Source organism: Colletotrichum truncatum (genome assembly GCF_014235925.2).
Source record: "Colletotrichum truncatum strain CMES1059 chromosome Unknown Contig_0004, whole genome shotgun sequence".
Classification (NCBI taxonomy): Eukaryota; Fungi; Ascomycota; class Sordariomycetes; order Glomerellales; family Glomerellaceae; genus Colletotrichum; species Colletotrichum truncatum.
Window position 1 is genome coordinate 4,232,541 of NW_027222401.1, and position 25,870 is coordinate 4,258,410.

The 25,870-nt window shown below is 42.9% G+C and overlaps 7 protein-coding genes across 7 annotated transcripts; 3 read left to right on the plus strand and 4 right to left on the minus strand.

Annotated features, from left to right (window-relative positions):
• Positions 1–642: 642 nt before the first annotated feature.
• Positions 643–1,479, plus strand: CTRU02_207912 (family 12 glycoside hydrolase; the record flags this gene model as incomplete). Its single annotated transcript, XM_036733100.1, has 2 exons — positions 643–1,012; positions 1,064–1,479. The coding sequence occupies 2 exons, from the start codon at positions 643–645 to the stop codon at positions 1,477–1,479; spliced, it is 786 nt and encodes a 261-aa protein (XP_036575141.1).
• Positions 1,480–1,554: 75 nt separating this feature from the next.
• CTRU02_207913 (phenazine biosynthesis-like protein) lies at positions 1,555–2,475 on the minus strand (the record flags this gene model as incomplete). Its single annotated transcript, XM_036733099.2, has 1 exon — positions 1,555–2,475. The coding sequence occupies one exon, from the start codon at positions 2,473–2,475 to the stop codon at positions 1,555–1,557; it is 921 nt and encodes a 306-aa protein (XP_036575140.2).
• A 576-nt stretch (positions 2,476–3,051) lies between these two features.
• On the plus strand, positions 3,052–5,328 carry CTRU02_207914 (diaminopropionate ammonia-lyase; the record flags this gene model as incomplete). The annotated part of the gene is made up of 1 exon (XM_036733098.1): positions 3,052–5,328. One exon carries the CDS (start codon positions 3,052–3,054, stop codon positions 5,326–5,328), a length of 2,277 nt encoding a protein of 758 aa, XP_036575139.1.
• Positions 5,329–5,486: 158 nt separating this feature from the next.
• Positions 5,487–6,727, minus strand: CTRU02_207915 (uncharacterized protein; the record flags this gene model as incomplete). Its single annotated transcript, XM_036733097.1, has 4 exons — positions 5,487–5,791; positions 5,842–6,027; positions 6,092–6,446; positions 6,497–6,727. The coding sequence occupies 4 exons, from the start codon at positions 6,725–6,727 to the stop codon at positions 5,487–5,489; spliced, it is 1,077 nt and encodes a 358-aa protein (XP_036575138.1).
• Positions 6,728–10,438: 3,711 nt separating this feature from the next.
• On the minus strand, positions 10,439–12,077 carry CTRU02_207916 (cytochrome p450; the record flags this gene model as incomplete). Its single annotated transcript, XM_036733096.1, has 4 exons — positions 10,439–10,700; positions 10,753–11,363; positions 11,410–11,934; positions 12,009–12,077. The coding sequence occupies 4 exons, from the start codon at positions 12,075–12,077 to the stop codon at positions 10,439–10,441; spliced, it is 1,467 nt and encodes a 488-aa protein (XP_036575137.1).
• Positions 12,078–13,120: 1,043 nt separating this feature from the next.
• Positions 13,121–13,798, plus strand: CTRU02_207917 (isochorismatase family; the record flags this gene model as incomplete). The annotated part of the gene is made up of 1 exon (XM_036733095.1): positions 13,121–13,798. The coding sequence occupies one exon, from the start codon at positions 13,121–13,123 to the stop codon at positions 13,796–13,798; it is 678 nt and encodes a 225-aa protein (XP_036575136.1).
• CTRU02_207918 (uncharacterized protein) lies at positions 13,481–13,855 on the minus strand (the record flags this gene model as incomplete). The annotated part of the gene is made up of 2 exons (XM_036733094.1): positions 13,481–13,694; positions 13,800–13,855. The coding sequence occupies 2 exons, from the start codon at positions 13,853–13,855 to the stop codon at positions 13,481–13,483; spliced, it is 270 nt and encodes an 89-aa protein (XP_036575135.1).
• Positions 13,856–25,870: the final 12,015 nt, after the last annotated feature.

The window sequence follows — 25,870 nt, forward strand, 5'->3', positions numbered from 1 at the left end:
CCTATCAGTCCCTAGACGGTTTTATACGATTATAAAGTTATCATGGAATAGGTAACATGGTGGCAATGTGGGGGCCAATACGCCGGAATAAACACTGAGGAGCATGAAAGGGATGAGAAGGATGGCTATCCTTGCGCAGATGAGCAGAGCCGAGATCCAGACATGGGCGGGATCGTTTTCCCATGCAACCTCAATATCGAGAAGATGGAGTTTGTGTGATCCCCAGTTGAAACTCAATCAAATTGCAGTGCGCTAGAATCCGAAGTACAGGACTGAAATTGCATGCGTACGATAACAAGGGTAACATCTGTCAACATGAAGCCGTCGGGAAGCTCTATAAGATGATTAAGCTGGGGTTTTCGCTCATTAGCTTGCCGCTTTTCCGTGGTGATTGGATCGGACCAGGTTTCAGATTGACGAGCAAATATGACCCGGTGTTTACAACGACTACGCGGTCTGCTTGTTCGATTACCCTGTTTCTCCACGGAAGTAATAAGACGTTCTCGGCAGTAGGGGATGAATCTGTCTAAAAGATAAAAAACCAGCAAAGGCTGGCCTGCAAAGGTCACCTGGCTGAACACTCATGTTGTAGTCGCTCGATATCAACGATCACATTTACAGTCTTTACCTCCAGCAAACGCAATGCATGTCGCTCGCTTCTTGATGCCGGCCGTGTTGGCCTCTGTGGCCGCGGCCGAGACAAAGTTCTGCGGCGCTCCCAACGACTTCGAGGTCCTTATGGGCACGCCGTGGATCGTTTACTCGATGAACTACAACTACAAATCCATCAGCGGATCGTGCTGCACTGGATACTACGGAACGTCAGGCGAGGGCGACGCACAGCGGATTAAATGGAGTAGCATCTGGGACATTAACCCGACCGTGAACAAGGACGTCGTCAAGGGATACTCCTTCATCGGACTCACCCAAAGCCTGGAGACGAGGCTGAGTGACATTAAGAGCATCCCTAGTACCTATGACTGGACTGTCTCCAACACTTCTGCCTATAAAGGTGAGCGCTTCGGCATACGGGCTCTCAAATTCAGTGCTGACTAGTGCTCAGGTAACGTCGTCTACGACTTCATGACTTCCGACACAAAGGGCGACAGCACGTCTAGCAATGCGCAGGAGCTCATGCTCTGGCTTCGTTACGAAGGAGGACAGGTCCCCATCGGCTGGGCCGAAGGACCGACTGCGACAATCGACGGGCTCTTCGGTAAGGACGGCTGGAAGCTTTACCAGGGCAAGAATACCGACACGGGCATCACGGTGTCGTCGCTGCTCGTGCCGCAGGACAGCCAGTTTGGAGATCTGCAGGGTGGCTCATTCGAAGGTGACATCAAGGACTGGCTCGTTGCGCTGGCAAAGCAGGGCGTCTTCTCCGAAAGCACCTACGTCAATGTTGGAAATGCCGGCATGGAGCCGTACTGGGGCACCGTCACGTTCAACAACACCCTCGGTTTGAGGATCAACCTTTAAAAGGTCGGAGAGTGTACACGCGTCTGTTATTTTCAACTTATAAGATTCCTATCACAATTTGCTTCCGTAAATAGCCTATTCTCTCACAGTAATGAGACCGCTCATGACCTTGGTCGCCTTTCCTCCAAGATGCAGGGTCTGCAGCTTGCGTGAGCCGTCCGATCCTTGGCTTACCACGGCGTCGACATAGATGTTGCTCTTGCGACCCATCTCGACGCCCTGGGTAATCTCAAAGCTGATGGACTCGCCCGATAGCTCGTGCAAGCTCAGGTAGCTGGACAACGCACACGCGGCGCTGCCCGTCGCGGGGTCCTCCATACCAGGTTCAATCAGGCGGGTTCTGATCTTCTGTACGACGCGCCCATCAACAGTCTCAGTGCCAAGGCGTACGAAAAAGTACCGTGAGATGAAAGTTTTGCGCCAGCCTTCATCTACTAGTTCATTTTGATGAAAATCAACCGACCCAGGCTTGAGCGACCCAAGAAGCTCAAGCGAAGGGAGCTCGGTGAGGACAAAAGTCATGCCGTTGACAATACTGAAGACGGGCGCGTTGATCTCTGCAGCAGCAATCTCATTCTTTGAGTCACTAAAAGGGCCAGGGCCAAGATCCCTTAGGCGCTTCTGATGGAGGCGAACATTATGCGGGATCTCTGCCCTCACAGAATCATCACCGGTCTCTTCGATGGAGATCGGCCCAGCTTTAGCGTGAAGCTTATTGACGCCCTTTACCTTCAAAGAGACGGCGGTGCCGACGGTCGGGTGGCCGGCAAAGGGCAGCTCCTCAGTCGGCGTGAAGATGTCGAATCGCCGCTCCTTGGATGAGGTGTCATCGACCTCGTGCACAAAGGTCGTCTCTGAGTAGTTGAATTCTCTGGCAACAGCTTGCTTCTGCTCTTGCGTCAAAGTGACACCGGGCGGGATGGTAACAATGGCCAGGGGGTTCCCCTCAAAGGGTTTGTCCGTGAAAACGTCGACAGTGGTGTAGGGTAGCTCCATGACTGTTAGCGTTGCAGTGGGTGTTTTGTACCGTAAATAGGGCTCAAATGACAGCTTTGACGGGGCGTACTCCGCAGAATAGGGGCTTGGGCGAGCGTCCTAGAGAGGCTACTGTTGGGGTCTTTAAGGGGTGTGTAACGAATGATTCAAGCAAGCTTCTCCAAATCGTAGGGCCTCTGCTGCTATTTGTACGTCGGTCACGCCTTATGCGCCTTTCGACGTCAACTCCACTCACGCTGTCGTGGTGACTCACTAGGGGTCTTGCATTAGTAAACGTCTACTATGGAGTGAAATGAGATACTGACATAGATTGTAAAAGAGATGCGGGGTATTTCAGCCCCGGGTTATTCTTCATGTCACGGCAGGGCGGAAATATGACGGTTTTCATCATGGGGGAAACTGTCCAAAACGCCTTTTCTTATGATAGTATTATCGTTAGCATCTGTGGCCGTGGCTATGATGTTTTTTGACCTTGAATGATATACATTGTTCATAAATACCGCATCACGCCATCCACATATGGAGATGCCGTTGGATTGACTCATTCATCGCGTCTAGCAACTCATATCAATCATCATGGCTACCGGACGGAGAAACGTTTACATCAATGACAGCACAGGACCAATTCGCCCTGTCGCCGACACTTCTCTGGTGCAAGCATTCCATCAACAGCTCCCCTCATTCGCACGGACACCGCTCGTCTCGCTCGACGATGTGGCCAAAGAACTCGGTGTAAAGGCCGTGTTCCTCAAAGATGAAAGCAACAGGCTTGGTCTTCCCGCTTTCAAGATCTTGGGCGCTTCATGGGGAACATACCGAGCGATCACAACTGAGCTGGGTCTGCCTGCCGATACGCCTCTGGCCGAAGTCGCGAAAGCTGCCCAGGAACACTCCATCTCGCTTTATGCAGCGACTGAGGGCAACCATGGCAGAGCCATTGCCGCAATGGCCAAGATCCTTGGGATTCCTGCGCACATTTATGTTCCCAGCAGCGTCAACGGCGAGGCCGTCACGCTTATTGCATCCGAAGGTGCGAATGTGATTTCGAGCGATTCCCATTATGACGACGCCGTCTTGGAGGCGTGGGAAGCATCGAAAGCTGTCAAGGGTGGACTCCTCGTTCAGGACAATGCATTCGAAGGATACGAACAGATCCCTGCTTGGATTGTTGAAGGATACTCTACCCTCGTTGTCGAGGCCGAGCAGCAGGTTGCCGAGAAGGGCCTGAAGCCAACACTGATGGTAAGCCCAGTCGGTGTTGGATCTCTGGCACACGCCGTTGTTTCTCACTGCAAATCCAATGGTCGGAACAATGCTGTTCTGACTGTGGAGCCTGATACTGCGCCGTGTCTATGGAAGAGTCTGAAGGCCGGCAAGCCGGTGTCGGTTCACACGTCGAGAACCATTATGGATGGACTCAACTGCGGCACTGTTTCCCTTACGGCTTTCGATGACCTGAAAGCGGGCGTTGACGCCAGTGCAACCGTCTCTGACTTTGAGGCACAACTAGCGGTTGAGTATCTCGAGACGAAGGGTGTAAAGAGCGGTCCTTGTGGTGGCGCCACTGTTGCCGCACTCCGGCGTCTTGCTCAGGTTAGCCCGCGACCAAACTGCCTCTCTGAGGATTCTGTTGTTGTTCTCCTCAACACTGAGGGCCAGCGAAAGTACAAGAAGCCGCTTGACGTATCGGTTGATGACCCAATCAAGCTGACCCAGATCCTTACCACCATTGACTCATCCAACCCCGATCTGTCCAAGGCATCAGGTGCCGGCGAGGCAGAGATTGCCAGTTACATCTCGGCTTGGCTACAGCACCGCGATATTGAGGCTCATTGGCTGGAAACAACGAAGCCGGGACGTCCTTCTGTAGTTGGTGTGCTCCGTGGCAAAGGCGGAGGCAAGTCGATCATGCTCAACGGACACATCGACACTGTCAGCCTAGGCAGCTACTCACCTGATCTCGACCCTTTGAGTGGCCAACTCAAACCGGAAGATGGTGGAAAGATCTTTGGTCGTGGATGTCTTGATATGAAGTCAGGTGTTGCCGCAGCCATGTCAGCCATGGCGCAGTTCAAGTCCACGGAAGGTTCATCGCTCCGAGGCGACGTTATCCTGGCTGCAGTCGCAGACGAGGAAAACTTCTCATTCGGCACTGAAGAAGTTATCGCCGCTGGTTGGAGGGCGGATGGTGCCATCATCCCGGAGCCCACTAACCAAGATATCATCTACGCCCACAAGGGCTTCATCTGGGTCGAGATTGACGTGCTAGGCGTTGCTGCGCATGGATCCATGCCGGAAACCGGCGTAGACGCCATTTTACTCGCCGGGGCGGTACAGACTGCTCTCCTTGAATACTCTCAGACGCTGCCTTCGGACCCTCGGCTGGGCAAGGCGTCGTTGCATGGTGGACTCATCCAGGGCGGCGAGGAGCCGTCGAGTTATCCTGACAAGTGCACGCTCACGGTTGAATTCCGGACCATCCCGTCACAAACGAAGCAGGCTATCCTCCGTGATGTTCAAGATATCCTGGAGCGCATTGCGGCGAACACACCGCAGTTCAAGTATGCGCCGCCGCGAGTGACTTTCGAGCGACCGTCTTTTGCGCTTGAGAAGAATGACGAATTTCTCAAGACGTTCGTTGACCACGTATCGGGCACACTAGGCAAGGCACCTGAGCCGATTGGATTGTCGTTTTGGTGTGACGCCGCCCTTCTCTACCAAGCTGGCATCCCTTCTGTAGTTTACGGGCCCAAGGGGGCTGGGCTTCATGGCAAGGAAGAATGGGTGGGTGTAGAAAGCCTTCGCGAAGTTACTGCTGTTCTGAGCAGCGTCATCAAAGACTTCTGCGCATAATGACAGTAGAGATGACCGAACAATCATGAGGGCGAGAAAGGAGAGAAAAGACTTAAGAAATAAATATGCTAGGGATAAATTATACAACTGGCGCTATTACTATGGAGTGAAAAAACAGTCAAATAGTATCTTTTCTCGCTTCGTAATTCATCATCGGCTTATCTCATAGGCTCTCTGGCGCGTTTCATCGTGTCGATTAACGAACATGGTCTCATAGGTTGTGGTAGTTGTGGTATATTCCGACCAGTTTTGTCCTCAGTCTTTCTTCCTTCCTCCAAAGTAACCATGCCGATACTGGTGGGCAAAGTGCTTTGAGAACTCGACTTGAGGTACTCTCCGCCTTCTCTCCACACTGACGTGGCGTATATCTCTCGAAAAAGGACGCGTAACACCGGAATAGAGGAGGCAATAATGGTAACGTTGGGCTCTGCTTGGCCCCAAATGAACAAAAGAGACAGACGATCTGAGAGGTCGGGTCAGCGTGAGCCACTCTTACTAGGGCATCACACTTACAAGGAATGTCGACTCCGTCAGCGACGGTTGCGATCTTGACCACCTTGATAGCTCCTACCACGCCGGCGGTGATGCCCAAGCTCATAGCGACGGCCACACCAACCTTTTCGTGGCGATTCAGCTGCAACTGCCATATGGTCCTCCATGGGAGCAGTGACAAGCTGAAATCAACCAATACGGAGTATCCTGTTCAAACTTTTATCAGTAGGAGTCGCGAGTGTAAAGTTGAACTCGTCATAGGATAACGTACCGTTCGAAACCATAGCCATGATCACTGAATCGAAAACGTTCCAGCAAGATCCCGGCAGTACAGCTTCATACGAGTCCATTGGTCGGTCGCACGCTGCCTTCCAGGTGGTAATTGCACTTGTCGCCAGGATGATGTTCATGGATATGACGAGGAACCATATAAATGATTTCTGCCAGCCGTATGAAACTCGCAGCATGGTTGCTGCAAATGATGTCTTGCTGAGCGCGAGTGATATCTTGTTGATTACATCGTTGAGGACGGTAAGAGTGTGCATATGTGGCACAAACACTATGCTCGTGCCGAAACCGAGCTTCATAAGCTCTGTAATAAGGCCGTTGGATATGAGGAGAAATACCTGCCAGGAAGTCGTCAGATAAGAGGTTGCAAACAATAAATCAGTCATACCCATGATAATACGAGTAGATAGTCATCAACCCACATCCCTCGTGACCTTATCTTCTTGCAATATACCCGGAGAAACAGAAACACAGTTGAGATTGCGATCATGGACCATATAGAAGAAACCACTTTTGATGCTGGGTCCTTGGATACATCCATCATAGATTGGACTGTGGCCGCCTCATTTCGTGTTGAAATAGGTATCAACATGCTCGATCCGATGGCAAGAGGTGACATAGTAGTACTATGCTTTGCTCTAGAGTCCGACAGATATCGAATTTGGTAAATCAAGCTCGAGATCGGCCATGGACTGCTTTGTGGTTCCAAAGACAACCGACGTGCCAGGTGAACAAGGCTTGGAGCGAGTTGAGAGTTAAGATGGATGAGTTATTGAGAACCCAGACCAATGGGCCAGGGACGGGAGTTTCAAGGTTAATAGTTGGCCGCATTCCTGCAAAAACACAAAATTTCCCGGTCCGGCACGAAAAAAAGCAAGAAAAACTTTCTGTCTCAACGTACTCGGTCTCCCACGGGTCGAGAATCGACGTGGTTGGTCGCCCATCAGGGAGGCTATTTGCCATCGTATGCATCTGCAGTGGAAATTCGCAACTCCAAGACCAGCTTTCCTCCCCTCAAATGAGACAGACCCCCATTTTGAAGGTAAGGGATGGATTTAGAAGGTCTCGAGGAAAATCTCTCAAGTTCAAAGCATTGCCCCCTCTCTGTCGCACCGTCAAACACATGGCTAGTGTCTGACTCTTCCACCGGAAGGTCAGATCAGAAGCCGAGGCATTCGAGAAACGACTTCACGCGTTTTCAACACGTTTTCGGGTATGTCTGGGTGACACAATGTCTTGGAAGGTTACGTCCCTCAAGGAAAAACTTTTCAAAAATTACTTGTGGACAGGTAAGAGCATAATGCTAACATTCAGTCAGAAATACTTCGTCACATAGGCATATGGTGGCTGGCTCATATTCGCGTCGTAGAAAGCATCAAACGGTTTTCTGTTTCGACATATCTTTGCATTTACAGATTTTGGTGAGATATGATAGCACGGTTGCAACCCGGCAGCAGCCCTTGCAAGCAGTTGTGTTCTGGTGTCATGATTGGTGTTGTTAGGAAATTCTTTCTTTGAAATAACCCGGCTGCTGGATCTGCGGCGATCTGCTTGGGGGCCAATAGCCGTGCCATGCTTCAATGCATCAGTGACGGGCGCCATAACAGTTTCTTGTTCATTACTTTGGGCTGATCATGAGCTATTCATGTGGTTTGGCCACTGAGACTGCTTTCCGCCGTAGTTTGACCTCAAAATCTGGTAATTGGGGGCGCAGCAGGCTATTTTAGCTGCATCCTGGTGTCAGTTGCGGGCATATTAAGCTGTTTTAGACTTGCAGTTGATCACCTACCAACCATTAGTCTGCTGCTGAGGGGTCATGCAGGACTGAGGAAAAGCTGAAAATCAGCATGGCACCCTGGCTAATAAACCCCTGCTAGTTCGAGTTGAAGATGGGCACACCAATTCAAGGACCGCACACCAGAAGGGAAAGGTTGAGAGTCGTGCCTCGAGGTTAAGGTTCCATTATAAGAATCAAAGAAGTTTCTCACTTGTTTTTCGGCTTGCATAATGAATGAGATGTGACAGTTTTAAAGTTGACGACCCGGGAATATCGCTTATGCAACACACAGTCAATGGGGGCTAAATAGCAATATAGTGCCAAAAGCCTTGACGTCCAGGAGCTTCCATAAGGATTGACACTGCCAGATGCTGTGCTGTGACAATAATCTTGATAATTTGCCCTTGGTTCCCGGTCACTTTGAGGTAGCTTGTTCTTGAAGCTCCAAAACTAGGTCCTTCAGCATGTCACCAGTTATTCGGCTTTGTCCTTTCCCGCGCACTGAGTTGTATATACAGCGTGACTATCATTTCTCGGGCTCTTCCTAAACATTTCGCTGCTTTCCCCAAAGAACCATTTATGGAATTGATTAATTCTTGTTAGGCCATTTTCGCCTCAATGTGGTTATCCATTACTCCAATTCATCTCTCATTCATTCTTCATACTTTGTAAAACAATGATTATTCTCTCACTTCATTTCTTATTGTTCTGCAGGACACCATCCATACAACTGACATACCGTAATCCTAGTATCAATCACTTTCCCACTACTTCAACCGTGAGGGGTACGACACCAGGCATCCTCTATTAGACAGCTTTCGCTCCGACACTTTATATTACGCTTGACGCTTCTCTGGGTACCATAGTGTTTTGGCCATCCTATGAAAATCCATAATCAAGTGTACTGTACTTTACACATGTGAATTGCGGCAGCCTATTGCCGTGTGACATGTTTCTTGGTATCTTCATTTGCCACAGCTTTCCATCCGTTCCATATGGCGACTCTAACCACCTAAACCCCAGCTAATCTGTCTTCAGATCTTGCTAGTAAAGCTAGGTGCCTAAAATTCAGCTTCTTGAGTTCAAGTCATGTCACCTTTTTTGAGTCATAACACGTAGGCTGCTTCGCATTGAGGAAAGCCAGATTAATTCTATGCGAACTTGCTGTGCCGGAAATGAATCTATCAAAGGTAATAAGTATTAAGGAACGGAGGCCTTCTGACTCATGATATGGATCTTCCTTACGCGAGGCTCAACTCCAACGTAAACAAAAACAGGCCTAGGTTCGCTTAAAGTTGTCATGTTCCCTTGCTTTAACGTCCAGGGCCCGAGCCGCCCGCATCACACCTTGCATTCTGCCACACACGGCTGGTTTTCACCCCTTTGGGCGCCCAATCATGCACTAGGGTCTTAGTGGATGACTCTGGGTGGTTCCCGAATGGTGATTCTCTCGCCCTGCGTAGGCAAACTTTGCCAAATAGGATTTTGACCATTGCAAGCTTCCTGCATAACAGATCTAGATGGTTCCTATTTCCCGGCCACCAATGATAACAGCTAATACTCATGGGCAGCTGCTAAATGTGTTGATCAATGCGTCCGGGCATATCCACCCGCGTCAGCATGCAGCACAACTTTCAGGTTCCGTCCAAAAGCTGTGATGGAACATGTGTAACCTCACCTATTTGGGAGATGTAGTTAGCTCCAGTGTCTCCTTTGCAGACCCTTCTCTCAGTACACTACGAGCCCTTGCCTATTCCGTTCAATGCTCTAGACGCCTCTTGTCTCGCCCTGAGACCTCCGCGTAAGATGAGGTGTCGCCCATACCCAAAATGGCCTTTACACTGCCTGACATCGTTTCCAACACCGCCATGACCAAAAACCCGCCACTGTCTCTCTGATGACGGATGTTGGTCCCGGTGCGTCCGCGTCGGAAAAGATAAGCCCGCCGTCGGAAAGCGGTCTGGACCATTTCACTGGTTGACACATCTGCCACGGTCCGAGTCACGACGAGAGAGTTGGCACGTTGTTGAGCAAAGTCTAGAACAACTCCATAACCAGTATGATCCCCGGAGAATGACCAGATCATTCTGTTGAGGAGTGTTTGGCAATTGCAGGCTTTGAGCTGCGCCGCCGGATGATAGGCTGCTTTACGAAACTCATATTCTCACGTTGAGTGGCACCTTTTACCATGGGCATTTGTAGCACATACGATCAGTGGCTCTTCGGCATCTGACATCATGGTGGCGTTGAACTTCGCGAAAAGAACACTAGCTTTGCGATGGAGCGTTTTTCATGGTTTGTAGAGACGCTTAATGGGACATAACTGCCTGTTTGTACGTGTGGCTAGCCAATGGATTATGAACTAGAAAGACTAGCAGTTCAGCCCCAGAAGGGCAACGATCTTAAATCACTGTCAGCGAACTAGTGTCCTCTCATACAAACTGTGACAGATCTGGAGGCGATCCTTAGGTTCACCTTAAACCCACTCAGATGGCCCCGTTCCGAATTCTGCCTACAAGACAACGAGACAAATCAAGATAATGTAGCAGAGATTTATGATCTCAACGTGACTTCGCAACGGTGCCCAGCCGGGCTGATCAGAAAGAAGTTCTGCATTTCCATCAACTCGTCCATCATGTCATCGGCAAGTCTCACACCTTGGCAATTTCTGAAGAAAACCGCAGTGGCGAGTCGAAGTTCCATACGAGCCAGATGCAGCCCAATACAGACACGTGTGCCAGCTCCAAAAGGAGAGAATAGTTGTTTCTGTTGCTTTGACAAAGAACCCTGGTCCAAGTAGCGAGTCTCATCAAATCTTGGTATTCCAGTCAGTAGTGTCCAGATTCACCTCCGCTCAGATGGCTCACCTCAATGGATTTGGGAATATGTCAGGATGGCGGTGCAGGGTGTAAGCCTGTGTCTCGACAACCGTTCCGCCAGGGACGAAAAACCCTTCGATTGTTGCACCGCTGGGAGGAACGGTCCTAGGTAGGTTCCCTGGAGCAGCTCCGTAAAGCCGGAGAGTCTCATCGATGACGGCATTGAGCAGTGGCAGCTTCTCGAGACTAGCATCATCGAACCCTGCGCCCACTTCTGCAAGCTCTGCTTCAAGTCTAGCTTGAAGATCCGGTCGCTTCAGAACAGCCCATATGAGATATGTGAGGGTGACCGAAGTAGTATCAGATCCGGCAACAATCAAGTTGCCTGCTTCCGCTTGTACTTTTTCTGGAGTCAGGTCGGATTTCTCGCCTGCTTCACATTCTGCGAGCATATTGCCAAAGAGATTTGCAGAATGCCCATTTTGACGGAGGTTGGCAGCCGCTCTCACAGCATGGGCATCTACAACTGTTTGGGCTTGCAAAACTGATTGAATCGATTTGACCGGAAGGAGCCGAGCCAAATGGTAAATCAGTGGCAACTCGGCGCGGAGTGTGCTCATGATAAAAACGGATTCCAGTGCTTTGATGTATTGGTTTTTCTGACACGTTAACATTATTCTCTTGTTTGAAGTTTGGGAAGATTACCTTGCCAAATTCCAACATATCAAACGACTCCCCAAACGAGAGGTGGGCGATCACATCGGTAGTCATCATTGTCCACCACTTGAACACATCAGCTTTTCCGTTGAGAGCATCGGTTTTTATCCGCTCTACGGCCCTCTCTACCTTCTGTCTCACGACAGATTCCCAGTTTTGACGCAGAGACGTGCTCGTAAAGGCTCGAGCAAAGAGTTTTCGACGAGCGGCATGTTGCTTTGGGTCTACCATTGCAAAAATACCCGGCTCGACGCCTGGTGCAATAGTCGAATACCATGGACCTTTCAGAAAGCCGGAACCAATCTTGTGAATTGTATTAAACCCATCCGGGTCTGCAACTGCAACATCAGTGGGCGATATGCGGACAATTGGCCCATAGCGGTGGTGGAGGGAATGGACGTAATGCATGCGCCGACCGGTGAGGTTGTAAAACTTGAGGACATGGTCAAAGAAGCACGTATACCAAGGCCCTGGTAGGTGACGGATGGGACACGTGAGGCCGAGAAATAAAATCTACAAACCTGTCAGGATTAAGGCTCCCGGTGACATATTATTGACTCCTCTGAAACAAAAAAAACGCTACTGACCCGGGCAAAGAAAACGACGATAATGGCGGCAAGGCCGTAACCAACGGTTGCAAAGTTTAACAAGAGCATTTTAGAGATCTTTAGAATTGAACCACCATGGCAGGATTAGAGCTAAGGATGGTGGTTATGATTAAGTACCTTAGCTACAGAGCTGCATAACGGTGTCTAGTACTAGCCAAGAGAGGGGCCGGATTCTACCCTCGGAACAGGTGGGGGATCGTCCACGTCAACCATGACTGCCGGCATCGAATAGAGCTCTGCTGGTTATTTGTGATTCCCCGCGTTTTGATGGATTCAATAAGTGAACGGGTGCTCCCTAGCCGGACGCGGGGTGTCTACTGAATCCGATGTAGCATACCTAGTTCCACTATGGACCTCAGTATTGTAACGGCCCGCGCCTTATTGTCCGAACACCGAGAAAATGTATTGAGGGTTCCGATCCCCACGAAATACAACGGCTTCCCACTTCCTCTCATCACACTGACTCTTACTGCATTGCGTTCTTCGGGTTCCTGGCATACATTCAGAGTTGACAGAAGCCCTGGTGAGTATCAGCAATTTTAAAGTTATCTCATTTCCCATAAGGTAGCAGACTATTTGCAGTAAAGCTGACCTACTGTCGCGGAATCCATGCGAGCGTACCGCCGTTGAAAGGTTTCACGCTTTTCGAGTACGAGTTGGACGACACCTTGGCATAATCCGTGCAGCAAACGCTGGAGCCCCAGCGGGAAGAAGTTATCTACTTTTAAAAAAAAAAAAAAAAAACTTGACACCTGCGTTGCCTTTCTTTCAGGCTTTACATCGCCACTTCTTGCTCTCATGAGTATTCAAGATAGGCAGATATTTTAGCGCTGATGAGTTCACTGTCATGTGTTCCATCTTATATGATGTCCTATTGCGGTTAGTGTATGCCTTTCGGTGACAAAGGTCATTCACAGGGCGTAATGCGAAGTATTAATAAGCCGAGATAACTCGAGTTTTCGTTGAGTCACATCTACAAACATAAATCTAGAACTGACAATTCCACAACAAGTGTAAAGCACAAGAAAGTTACGATCTCAATCATTTCTACTCCAGAATTCAACAGGTTCCAAAAAGCCCAAGTAGACATTATGCGTTCGGCTTCAAAAACACACACTGCTCTCCTGTTGATTGACATTCAAGAAGGCTTCAAACATCCAACGCACTGGGGCTCTTCTCGCAGTACACCATTGTTCGAACAAAATGTCAGTCAACTCCTTCATGCAGCCCGCGAGCACAACAGCAACATCGCCTCTTCAAAATCCACTGGGAATCCGGTATCCATAATTCATGTTCATCACCACTCCACTCATCCTGCGTCCGCATTACACCCGTCGCACTTCCTCGAAGGCTCGTCCGTACCCTCCGTAACGCCACTACCGTTCGCCGCACCTCTGGACTCCGAACCGGTTCTAGTCAAACACTTCAACAGCGGCTTCATAGGCACGAATCTAGAGTCGATGCTCAGGTCTGCCGGGATTCGTCAGCTTGTAGTTGTAGGATTGACTACCGATCACTGCGTGAGCACCACTGTCCGCATGGCGGCGAACTTGCAGGTTCTCGGTGACGAAGGCGGGCCTGATGGGAATGGGCATGATGTGCATGGGGTCGTTCTCGTTCGGGATGCTGTTGCTACTTATGAAAAGGGCGGCTTTGACGCAGAGACTGTGCATGCAGTCAGTTTAGCCAGCTTGCATGAGGAGTTTGCGCAGGTGGTGGGCACTCGAGATGTGCTAGATAAAGTGTTGGGAGGGGACGTCCAAGACTAACCAGGGAGATAATAAGCCAAGCATCAGCAATCGGAGACTTGAGGCATTGACGGACATTCTTTCGCGATACTCTGAATGCTTTTTTGTGATGTAAACCCAAAAAGGTTGACAATATTTCTCCAACATGTCCTTACCTTAGGGAACATATCAGTAAAGAACTTCAAGAATGGAGTTTAAGGAGCCAGAGCCACCCTTTGTCGTCGACACATGATGCTTACTAAATAACATTCACGCTGGGTCTTATGCGAATTATGAATGAGTCCAGGGCACGAGCATGCTTACCTTCCCAATCAAACCTCCAAAGGAAGCCTTACCACACAAAAGTACCAGAGTCTAGAAGATAATTTAGCGCTGTGTTTTTTGATTTGGAAAAAAAGCAACGCAGGGGAGAGAATAGATATCAATAATCAGGATCAAATTAAAAATTTCTTAAATACTGATTGATAAGTATATATTGGTTGAGTAAGGCCGACTGTCGTTTGGCTTGCTGAGTGGAGAACAAAGTCAGAAAGAATAGCATAAGATTCAAATACCGAGAATTTGAAGTGGTAACGGGAAAAGTAATCTGGTTGGTAAAAACCCCTGTTTAGTAACCTAGCTTAACGCATATTGTAAGGCCTTCTCAGACCTCATGGGATGAAAAAACCCAACCTATCAATACCCAACCCAACCTTGCCTTAGATATCCTTCTAGCTGACCTGTGCAGTCCGGCATCAGCCATCTATGCAGGAAGCAAGCATCTGATGCCTCTTGCTCGTCCACATTAAAATCCATTTGGTTTCCCAATTCTCAAAATGCTACTGACACCGTAGGCACCAGCAGTAACTACGGCTTTGAAGCACCCGTTTCCGAGATAGGAGAAGGCCATCCTAGAGTACCCAGGGCCTCCTGAGCTCGATCCAGCATTGCTCCAAGTAGCACCACTGTCCTTTGTGACCAAGAAGCTATAGCTCACAGGGCTTTTAGCCCCCCAAGTCTCAATCAAAGCATGGAAGCTTTTCTGTTCTCCGTTACAGTATGCCGCCGACTTTGTATCGTAGTTTGCTCGGACAGTAATTGTTTCTTTAGCGTCCTGGTGAATGCATCGAACATGGGTGCCGGTCTTTCGGTCGGTACTGGCACTACCATAAGAGTCCGAGTTCTCGCAGAAATAGTCGGCCGGGCAGGCAATAGCTGGCGTGTTTTCGTTGCGGCCTTGAAAGTTTTTGCAGTTCACGACGTAAGAAGCTGAAGAAGTGCAGTAAGAGAAGTAGGCCTGAGCATCATGACCGGCGTAAACATGATCTTTACAGTCCTCAAGTGTGTTTGGAGTGATGACGCTGTACCCAGCAGCCCGGCTTTCTAGTTCAGCGAAATTGGACGCGAGCGTGGTGTTGAGCGTTGTTTCTTCGACAATGGGGGCCGCATATGCAACGCTCGCATAGCATGTGACCGCAAGATCTGCTAGAATGTTAGCCTAATCAACAATGTGATGCCAGGAGCCATACAGAGGAGCTTCATCATGATGAGTTTAGGCTGGTAGTAGAATGCAGGTCAAGTGAAGGGGGAAGACTTAAGGTGATGCAGTTGAGAAAATACCCTATTGTGACTCTTTGAGAACAATTGAGGTTTATATATATATATAAAAATCAAGTAAGTTGAACTTCTCATACTCAAGGAGCAATCAAACCAGATACGAGATCCTAAAGCTTAGCAAATTGCTTTTGTTGGTCTTGAAAACCTTGTAGGCTTTATCACAGTGCACCTTCATCTGTTTACAAAAGTACTTACTTTTTGACTAGATGGAGCAATTTTCTCCATCTTGCAGTGCAAAGGGCCCTTCAGCAGATTTGTATGTCACTTGCATAGAAGAAGGTATTTGAGGGCGTTATTATATGAACTTTTAAGCTTTATAAATAAAGTAACTAGAAGGTAGTTCGCGATTTAATAAAGGGAATTGATAGGGACGCATCACGAATTGATAGGGACGCATCATCCTTAGGGACGCATTACATTCTAAGGTTGTGATTGGCTAGAAATTTTGGTGACCCATAGGTACAAGTCGGCGAAGGCGGTAAGGCCAGCGTTGCTAACGCCCCACCTTTTCACAGCTATAAGAGGCCTGCCTCCGTTTTATAGACATAAAGCCGGCCTGCCTTACTAGCCTACGTTTCTTAGCTATTCCTCCTATTTAAGATTTGCAAAACTATCTAAACAACCGCTTTTATAAATCTTAAATAGTAGGTCTTTTTCTTCCTTTCTAAAAAAGAATTAGGTTTTATTAAACTAAACTAAAACGGCTTTTATAAATCTTAATTAATTTCTACTTTTATTTCTTCTTATATAATAATAAAAAATACCCCCCCTACTTTTAACGTTTAAGACTCTTATTACTATTACTAAGTAGTTCCTATTAACTCCTTATCTTACGGATACTTGCTTATAATCTTCTTCTATTTAAACGAAAGCTAGTTAATTAGCTAGTACTAAGAATAGTTACTTAGCTTTATATCTACTACTAGGAAGAAGTTAGCGCCTAGCTACTAGCTATCTCTTATATAAGCCTTACTAAGGTAATCTTATTACGGCTTCCTAGTAGTTTGCTATGCTTACGCCTTGCTATTAATTAGCTAGGTTATTAACTTTATAGTTAGCTATATAATTATCTAGCTAGCTAGCTGCTTAATTAAGTATTATCCCTTAATAATAAGGATAATAAGACTAGCTATATTAAGTTCTTAAGTCTATTATAAAGGTTTCTTATAATCTTCGGATTAAGGATCCGTCGATATAGATCTTAGGAAGAAGACTTCTATAGCTATTATCGTAAGTAAACCTTATCCTTTATAAACTATACCCTATCTATAAGTTTAGAATAGATCTTATAATAGTATAAGATATTATACTTTATAAAGATAGTATAGTCTTCTATATAGTCTCTAAAAGGCGTTAGAAATAGATTTCTACTTATTAGTAAAGCCTTCTTTACTAGACGGTATTGCTTCGTAATCAAACCAAGACACTATAATAAAAGTATTATTCGAAGCTCCCTAAGGTACTTAGATCTATTCCTTATAAACTTATAGCTTATAAGGATCTTATCCTATATACAAGCTTGCTTAAAGCAAACTTCTTAATCCTTAAGTATATCCTATATTATATTAACTAAGTAATATAGGTAGCTAAGTCTATTAAGAAGATAGCCTTTAATATTATTATTACTTAATTCCGTCTTTAAGGTTATATAGATACCGAAGTTTCGGTACTAGCGAATAGAATAACATACTTACTACTCCCTTAGTAGTAGATATATTCTATATAAGTAGTTTAGAATAAGCCGTTAGTCTTTAAACTCTTTGCAAAGGTTTGCCTATACTTTCCTAAAGGCATCCTCTATCTTAGTAAATAGAACTAACTTCTATATTATAAAAACCCCCTAGTAGCTATATAGCATAGCCTTATCTACTAAAGTATAGATATAGGCATAGTCCTTATTACTAAGTTTAGTAACTAGTTATAAAGCTAGATCGTCTTCTTCAGACCTACTATTACTAAAATAGCTTTAAAGCTACTTCTACTTAGCTTTAAGCATAACGTTTAAGTTAATATAGTAAATATAAAGCTGTTATTATATATTTGGAAAGTATTTATTAAAAGCTACCTTTATCTATCTATCGTAGTCGGTAATAATAATATCTAGTTAGCAAATAGAGTTCTAATTAATAAGTTATAAGATACTTTGCGATAAGAACTAAAACCCTTCTAGTCTCTTATTATTAATAAGACTAAATATTATATTAATGTTACGGCCAGCTAACTGACAGTGGGTTTGTGTTAACAGTAAGCCAGGGATTGAGAGTAGTAACAGTCGTTCCGTGGTCCTGGTCGAATAGATCGTAGATCTTCAAAGGTCTTGGTGATCAGTCAAGGCCTCAACAAGAGTCGTAGAGTAGTCGTCACTTAGGTATAGCTGAAAGTACCGGTTAGGGTAATCACAAAGTTGATTGCTGAAGAGCTATGGAAGTCTGTCCTCGAGCCCGGCTCGAGTCCATCCTATATACAAGTCCTGAACGGTCCTCCTTATCTTGGCTATGTTGGATATTTGACATATCCAACATATCCGGGAATCGGTTGGATATTTGACATATCCAACATATCCGGGGATCGGTTGGATATCTGACATATCCAACATATCCAGCCCGGGTTGTCCCTACCCCGCGTTATCCCCGAGGCCACGTGACTTGTCCATAGTTCTTCCGTTCCGAGGATCCCTGGTTACACCTGTCGGCTGGGTTACATATGCCCTGCGTTAGCCGCCGGGATCCAGGCGGGGTCGTGTTGGCGACCATGTCCAACGGGTCGTAACAATTAAATACCGATCTAAGACATGTTTGCCTTATAGCTTAGAAGAGTAGAAGCTTAAAGCGATTAGTATTATAAGTATTATCAAAGCTAATAACCTCGGGGAACCGCTTCTATATCCGGAGAGAGTATAGAAACGTCTAGACAAGCCTAATAAGCCGATTCAGCTTATTATCTACTTACTTTATAATATAAGGGATCTCCTACTTATTAAAAAGCTTATTTAGAGCTATAGTTAGTATATACCTATTAAGCTTTTCGCGATTGATTCAGGCTTTAGCATTATAGATATCCTGCTAGGTAAAAATAGATTTAGGAAACTACTCTTAAATAATAGTACTTACGTCGTATACTGTTACGACCCGTTCGTTATGCCTAACAGAGGGTTGACAGACCTACCTAGGTTAGCGGCTAGAACAAGGCATTTATATATAAGACACGGGATAAGGTGATAAAGGAACCTTAGAAGGGAAGAACTATTATATAGGTTACGTAGAGATAAGATAATATAATAAGCGCCTAGCTAAGGAAGTAAGCGCTTACCCTTAGTAATAAGTACTTATCGTATACGACAAGCGCTTATTAAGATCTATTACGTAATTATTAAGGACTTATATATAGATTAAGACTTAAGCTTTACTTAAGACTTTTTAGATAGTTCTTTAGTAATTAACTTATAATTTATCTTTAATAACTTTTAGCTTAGCTTATAGTTTATAATATTACTATACCTTATTACTTAGTATAAAACTAATTACCTTACCTTAACCTTCGATCTACTAGTACGATATACCTATATACGATATAAAACCTATTATTAGTATCGTAGCCTTAACTTCTATTAGTAGAAACCTTACTATTACTAGCTAGCCGTAATACTTTAATTACTTCTATTTAGTAAGTTAACCCTATAAAACTAATAAATAATACCTTCGATAAGATATCTTTATCTAGTACTACTAAAACTCCTACTACTTCTCCTAACTCTTCTAAGGGGAAAGTACTTGTTAAGAACCTTGCTTAGGAACTTAGAGAAGAAGAAATAAAGGACGTAGAAAAAGAATCTAAAGAAGAAGAAGATAATAATAATAAAGAACTTTAGCGTTAGGTTTATAAGAATAACCATAACGTTAGGAGACTTTAAGAAATATTTAATTCGAATACCGTAGTCTTTAAGTAACTTTAAGCTACTATCTAGAACCTTAAAAGACGTAACTAGGAACTCTTAAACTAGAACTATACCTTACAAGGTATTACTAATATTATCTAAACCTTTATAGATAGACGAGAGAAGCTTTATTTTAATACCTTAAGTAAGTATAATAATACTTTTAATAAACTTAAAGGATTCCTAATTTAACTTAAGAATTATTATAACTTTTACTATTTTAACTTTAGAAATAAGTTTAAGAAAGTTTTATACGCTTCGACCTTCCTAGATAGGAAAGCCTTTTAATAGTTTAAACTATTTTTAGAAAATTACTAATAGAACAAAACGTTAGAAAACTATAATATAGAGACTTATAATATTTTCGATAGCTTTAAAGGATTCGAGTATATACTTAAATCCCTATTCTAAGACCTAGATAAACATAGCAAGGTAGAAAGGAAACTTAATAACCTTAGATAAACTAAGTTAGTAATTTACTATGCTACCGAGTTTCGATACTTTTACACTACCTTAGATATAACTAATAAGTCTAAGATATTTATCTTCTACTTAAGACTTAAAGATAAGGTTAAAGACGAGATCGTTAAGTTAGATAAACTAAAAGACTTTCTTAGCTATACTAAACTTACTATTAAGATAGATAACCGACTTTATAAGTAAAGAAGAGAAAAAGGTAAAAGATAATAACCTACTAATTCGGCTAAGAAATACTAATAGTGTTGGAACGGTAGGTAGGAATCTCGTAGATAGTACGATATCCTTATAACAGGGTATTAGAGTAAGGGAACTTGTACTTATGAAGTAGGGCTTTAATAGTAAAGAATGTATAGGCTTATATTGAAGCTGAGTTGGTTGAGGAACTAATAGCTAGCTAAGGGAGAGAATTAGGCTAGTTATATAGTAGTATAACGTCGCCTATAATAGCTAATATAGGAAGCTATAAGCTAGGTTTAGTATACGTAAGTATATACGTCAACTAGCTTATAAAGCAGCTTATAAATCAGACTAGAATCTTCTTTAACTAAATAGACTTTTAGATAAGGTTAAAGAGAGTATTCCATAGGGATCTGAATATCATATGTTTAAACTAGCAAGCAGCCATTCTTAGCTAGTTACTTTTGTAAGTCCTACTAAGTCTTAGATAAGACTAAATAGGATAAATAAGTAAAATAGAAGTATAATATACTTATACTTCTAACACCCCCTCTTTTATACTATTTAGTAGAAAAGATAAAAGGGTAATTCTAGTTAATACTAGAAGAAGGATCTAAACCTATAAGTTTAATAAACTTAATAAAGTTAGGTCTAGATAGAGGCTTAGTTAACCCGTCAGCCGGCATACTAGTAGAAGGAATATAGGATATAGAGATATTTCCTTTTTCTACTTCTTGCCTAGTATAATAATAGTATATCGCCGTGTGTTTTGTTCGATTATGATATTCTGGGTTATAGGCTAGGTTTAGGGCTCCGTTATTATCGGTTTTGATTGGTATCGGCTTATAGTTAAAGCCTAGTTCAGATAGGAGACCTTGAAGCCAAATAGCCTCTCGTATAGCCTCTTGAATGCCGTTAAAGTTGTTGTTTTCTAGGATTTGTTGAATATAGTGGCTTTGAGAGATTTGTAAAGACCCATTAGGTCTATCTCTAGTGATCTTGAGACCTAGAAAATAGCTGATTTCGCCTAGATCCTTAATTTCAACGAATTTAGAAACCAATAACTTAAGCTTCTTTATTTCGTTAAGATTCTTAGCGAATATAATAAAATCGTCGACGTGGGTTACTATGATAATAGGATTGTCCTTATTATTATTATAGTAGGTTGCCTCGTCGGATTTAAGAGGTTGTAGGCCTAGTTGTTTAAATATAGCCTTAACCTTAAGTTGCCACTGTCGAGGGCTCTGTTTTAGGCCGTATAGGGCTTTTTCTAGCTTTAGAACCTGATTACTAGTAGGATTATATCCTATAGTGTTTTGTTTAGGGTTCTGTTTAAAGAATTCAGCTAGAGGAATATTAGAGGGATCTAAATAGATATCTTCCTCTAATTCGCCGTTTAAAAAAGCTCCTATGATATCGATATGATGAATTTCCCAATCGTAATAGGCGGCAAGGGCAAATAAAACCCTATAAGTTGTAGGGTTAGACCCTATAGCGAAAGTCTGGAAATAATCGATTCCGTAACGTTGTTCAAAGCCTCTAGCCACAAGGCGGGCTTTATATTTATCGATTTTTCCATTAGGTAATAATTTCCGCTTAAATACCCATCTAGCCGTTATAGGCTGGGTTGAGGCTAACTTAGAATTTATAGCCTTAAAGGTGCCTTTAGAGATAAGTTGGGAAATCTCTTGATATATAGCTTTAAGCCATTTGTCTTTTTCAGGGCTTTTAAGAACCTGTTTAATAGTAGACGGTTCCTTAGTATAGTAACTAGAAAAGAGATAGTGAATAATATAGTTATTCTCTTTAATAGTTATATATTCCTCCTTGTTCTTAATAGAAGGAAGCCTGATTTCGATTTTGTTTTTAAAGTCTTTAGAGACTATAACGTCTTTAGAGACGTCTTTAGATGGTATAACTTCTTTAGCTTCTTTAACGTCTCTAGAGACGTCTTTAGAAATACTAGAAGTAATGGATTTAGAGGAATCTTGAGCCTCTTGTTCCCCCTCTCTTATAGTATTTCGTATAAAACGAATATGAGTAGCCCTTATGATTCGTGATTTATAAGGCTTAGTAGGGCAGTATATAATATGAATATTCGTTGCCTCTGTATAGAGGTATATGCCCTCTTGAGTATAGGTATAAACCTTATTCGATTTGACTTGTTTTTCCTTAGGATAATATATATAGACCGAATCTCCTATGTTATATAAGGAAGATAAATCAGGTCGATTATCCTTATTAGGAAATATATAGTTGAAAAATGCCTCGTATGGTGTAATAGGGAGTCTTGAAGTAGCTGTATAGTTTAATAACTTAATAACAGCTTTAAAGACTTCATCCCATAGAAATAGAGGTAGTTTTAAAGCTAGTAATATAGTTCTAGCCTTTTCAACTATGATTCGATTTGCTCGTTCAGCTATACCGTTTTGTTCTGGCGTGTATGCAGTAGTAAGCTCTATAACTATCCCTTTAGGTTTAGTATAGGCTTCTAATTCGCTTATAGCGAATTCAGTACCATTATCAATTCGTAATGACTTAGGGTACTGGTTATACTGCGTATAATAATATTCTAGCTTATTTTGTACAAGAGATAAGATTTTATCCTTAGTAGGACTGAAATCTATATCTCTATAGCTAGTATAATCGTCAGTATATGGGATAGCGTAGATATTCCCAGCTATAGTAGAAGGCGTAATCTTAATCGTATCGATACATAGTCGATCGAGAGGTTTAGTAGCCCTGTTATAGTTAACTATAGACTGTTGTCTAGTTAACTTAGCTTTCTCACAGCTAGGGCACTGTAAATCGTCCTTTTTAAGCTGGTTGATAGGAATCCCCTTAGTTATCTTAGTTGTCTTATATAGGTAAGAGTAACTAGGATGTCCTAATTTGTTATGCCAATCCATAGTAGGATTAGTAGGGTTATTACCCTTAAGATTAGGGTTATTTTGACCCTTTAGACCCTTAGGGTTAGGGTTACCTTGTAATTCCTCAAAAGCCATATAGTTAGAGGCTTCAGAATCGGAAAGTTCATCGATTCTAGAGGATAAATCAACCTCGTTATAATTAGAGGTAGTAGACTTTTTAGTCTTATTAGTTGAGGAGGACTTATTCGTCTTTTTATTCCTCAAACTATGAATATCAGGTTCTAATTTCCCATATATAGATAGGAAAAATCCCCTTTTAGGGATATTTAAGGCAGCAAAGGCTTTGTGAGACGGGGTATATAAATAATTCCCGTTAATATAGCCTCCTGAGAGATAGTGCCTTAGACCTGAAATAGTATTTATAGTGAAATCCGGTATATATAAGGCTTGTTCAAGCCTAATAGTTGACCTTTGACCTTTAAAGTAGAGCGGTAGGTCTATAGTACCTTGGCCCTTAGGTTTTATAGGTCCAGCGCCTGTTTTGACTTCTGGGAGGTTGTCTTTAGAAGTATAGGCTGTAAAGAATTCTCTACTGTTAGCTATGTGAACAGTAGAACCGGAATCATACAGCCACCAGTTCTTAGGACTAGAACTAGAACTAGGGCTATTAGGCCTCTTATTAAAGTAACTAGCATCAATCCCACTATAATATTCTAAATTATAGAAAGAGTAGGAGTTGCTAGGAGGCTGTTGGTTTTCCCTTTTATTATTGCCTTTAAAGGCATTAGGTCTATAGTTAGACCTCTTAGTCTTTTTAGACCGTTGTTGAGACTGTTGCCTATGGATATAGGAATTAGACATAGGGGTGTCCTCATCACGCCTATTTTCATCTAATATATCCGTAATAAGGGCTTCTAAAGTAGGTATCTCTTTAGAACGTAAGGCAGCCCTTTGCCTTTCAGCCCAAATAGGAAATGATTTTGATAAGGCAGCTATAAAGACCGTATTTTGGTCTATAGTCTCGATTTTTGCTCCTACAGAGGCTAATTTAGATAAATAAGCCTTAAAAGAGCTAATAAATAGATTTAAAGAGCTATAATCCTCGAATTTAATAGCGTGGAATTCGAGATATAGCTGTTGCCTTAGAACCGGCCCGGAACCTTCATAGGTATCCTTTAGTAACTTTAGGGCTTCTGCTGGGTCTTTATTATTAAAAACCAGGCTAAGAGGTTCTGGCTGTAAATTTTGCCTTATAACTAGTAAGGCTTGTGATTTTTGCTCTTCGGTTATAGCTGAATATTTCTCTTGATCCTCAAAGTATTGGGATAAATTCAGCAATTTAAAATAGATTTGAAGGGTAGTAATCCAGGTATTCCAGTTATCTATACCCTTTAATCGTTGATTTTCAGGCATTAAACAGCCTGTAACGGCTCTTATAGCAGTAGTAGTAGTCGTAGTAGTCGAAGACATATTGACTTTTAATAGGGTGCTTATTGCCCTTAAATATAGGGACTTATAGCCCTTGGGTACTTATTGCCCTTGAGATAGGGGACTTATAGCCCAAAAACTGCTTATAATATAGGGAATTTATCCCTTAATAGGCTGCTGAAGATACTAAGGAGCTATGCCTTGAGTAAATAACAGGTATTTTGCCTTGTTATTAAGTGCTAAGCCCTAGGATATGCCTTTATAATAGGGTATATAAGCACTAAAAGCAGCAAGTAATATCTTAGAATAATAGTTTCTAAGACGTAATCCCCTTAATAGTCTCGTATTTAGTAGTACTAAGGACTTACACTTCGTCTGCCTTAATAGTACTAGAATAGAGTTAAAGTTTTAGACTTTTCGTCTTAGGGGAATATAGCCGTTATAATAATAACCGTTATAATAATATACGGTTTAAAAGAATAATAAATATAAATTCCTAAAACTTATATTGTTTATAGGAATAAAATAGAGTTTAAGATATTTAATAACCGAAGAGTTGAGGATAAAAGAATAAGTAAAGTTATTACTCCGCTGGGCTCATAACCTGTTGGAACGGTAGGTAGGAATCTCGTAGATAGTACGATATCCTTATAACAGGGTATTAGAGTAAGGGAACTTGTACTTATGAAGTAGGGCTTTAATAGTAAAGAATGTATAGGCTTATATTGAAGCTGAGTTGGTTGAGGAACTAATAGCTAGCTAAGGGAGAGAATTAGGCTAGTTATATAGTAGTATAACGTCGCCTATAATAGCTAATATAGGAAGCTATAAGCTAGGTTTAGTATACGTAAGTATATACGTCAACTAGCTTATAAAGCAGCTTATAAATCAGACTAGAATCTTCTTTAACTAAATAGACTTTTAGATAAGGTTAAAAAGAGTATTCCATAGGGATCTGAATATCATATGTTTAAACTAGCAAGCAGCCATTCTTAGCTAGTTACTTTTGTAAGTCCTACTAAGTCTTAGATAAGACTAAATAGGATAAATAAGTAAAATAGAAGTATAATATACTTATACTTCTAACAATAAGGCATAGTAGCGTTATAACCCTTATAGATAATTCTAAATATATAGCAAAGATAGCGTAAATAAGTAACGCTACGTATAGAAGTTTCTTCTAATATCTTATTAGTAAAAGAAGGAAAGAAATATAAAAACTAATAGATTTAGTAAAACAACCTACTTATATTAAGTCTAGAAGCTAAACCTTCTAAGGGAGACTTAATATTACAACCTATTTGTTATGCTTAATAAAAGGTTAATAAACCTACCTAGGTTAGTAGCTAGAATAAGGTATTTATATATAAGATATAGGATAAGGTAATAAAAAAACCTTAGAAAGGAAGAACTATTATATAGGTTACGTAGAGATAAGATAATATAATAAGCGCCTAGCTAAGGAAGTAAGCGCTTACCTTTAGTAATAAGTACTTATCGTATATAACAAGCGCTTATTAAGATCTATTACGCGATTATTAAAGACTTATATATAGATTAGGACTTAAGCTTTGCTTAAGACCTTTTAGATAGTTCTTTAGTAATTAA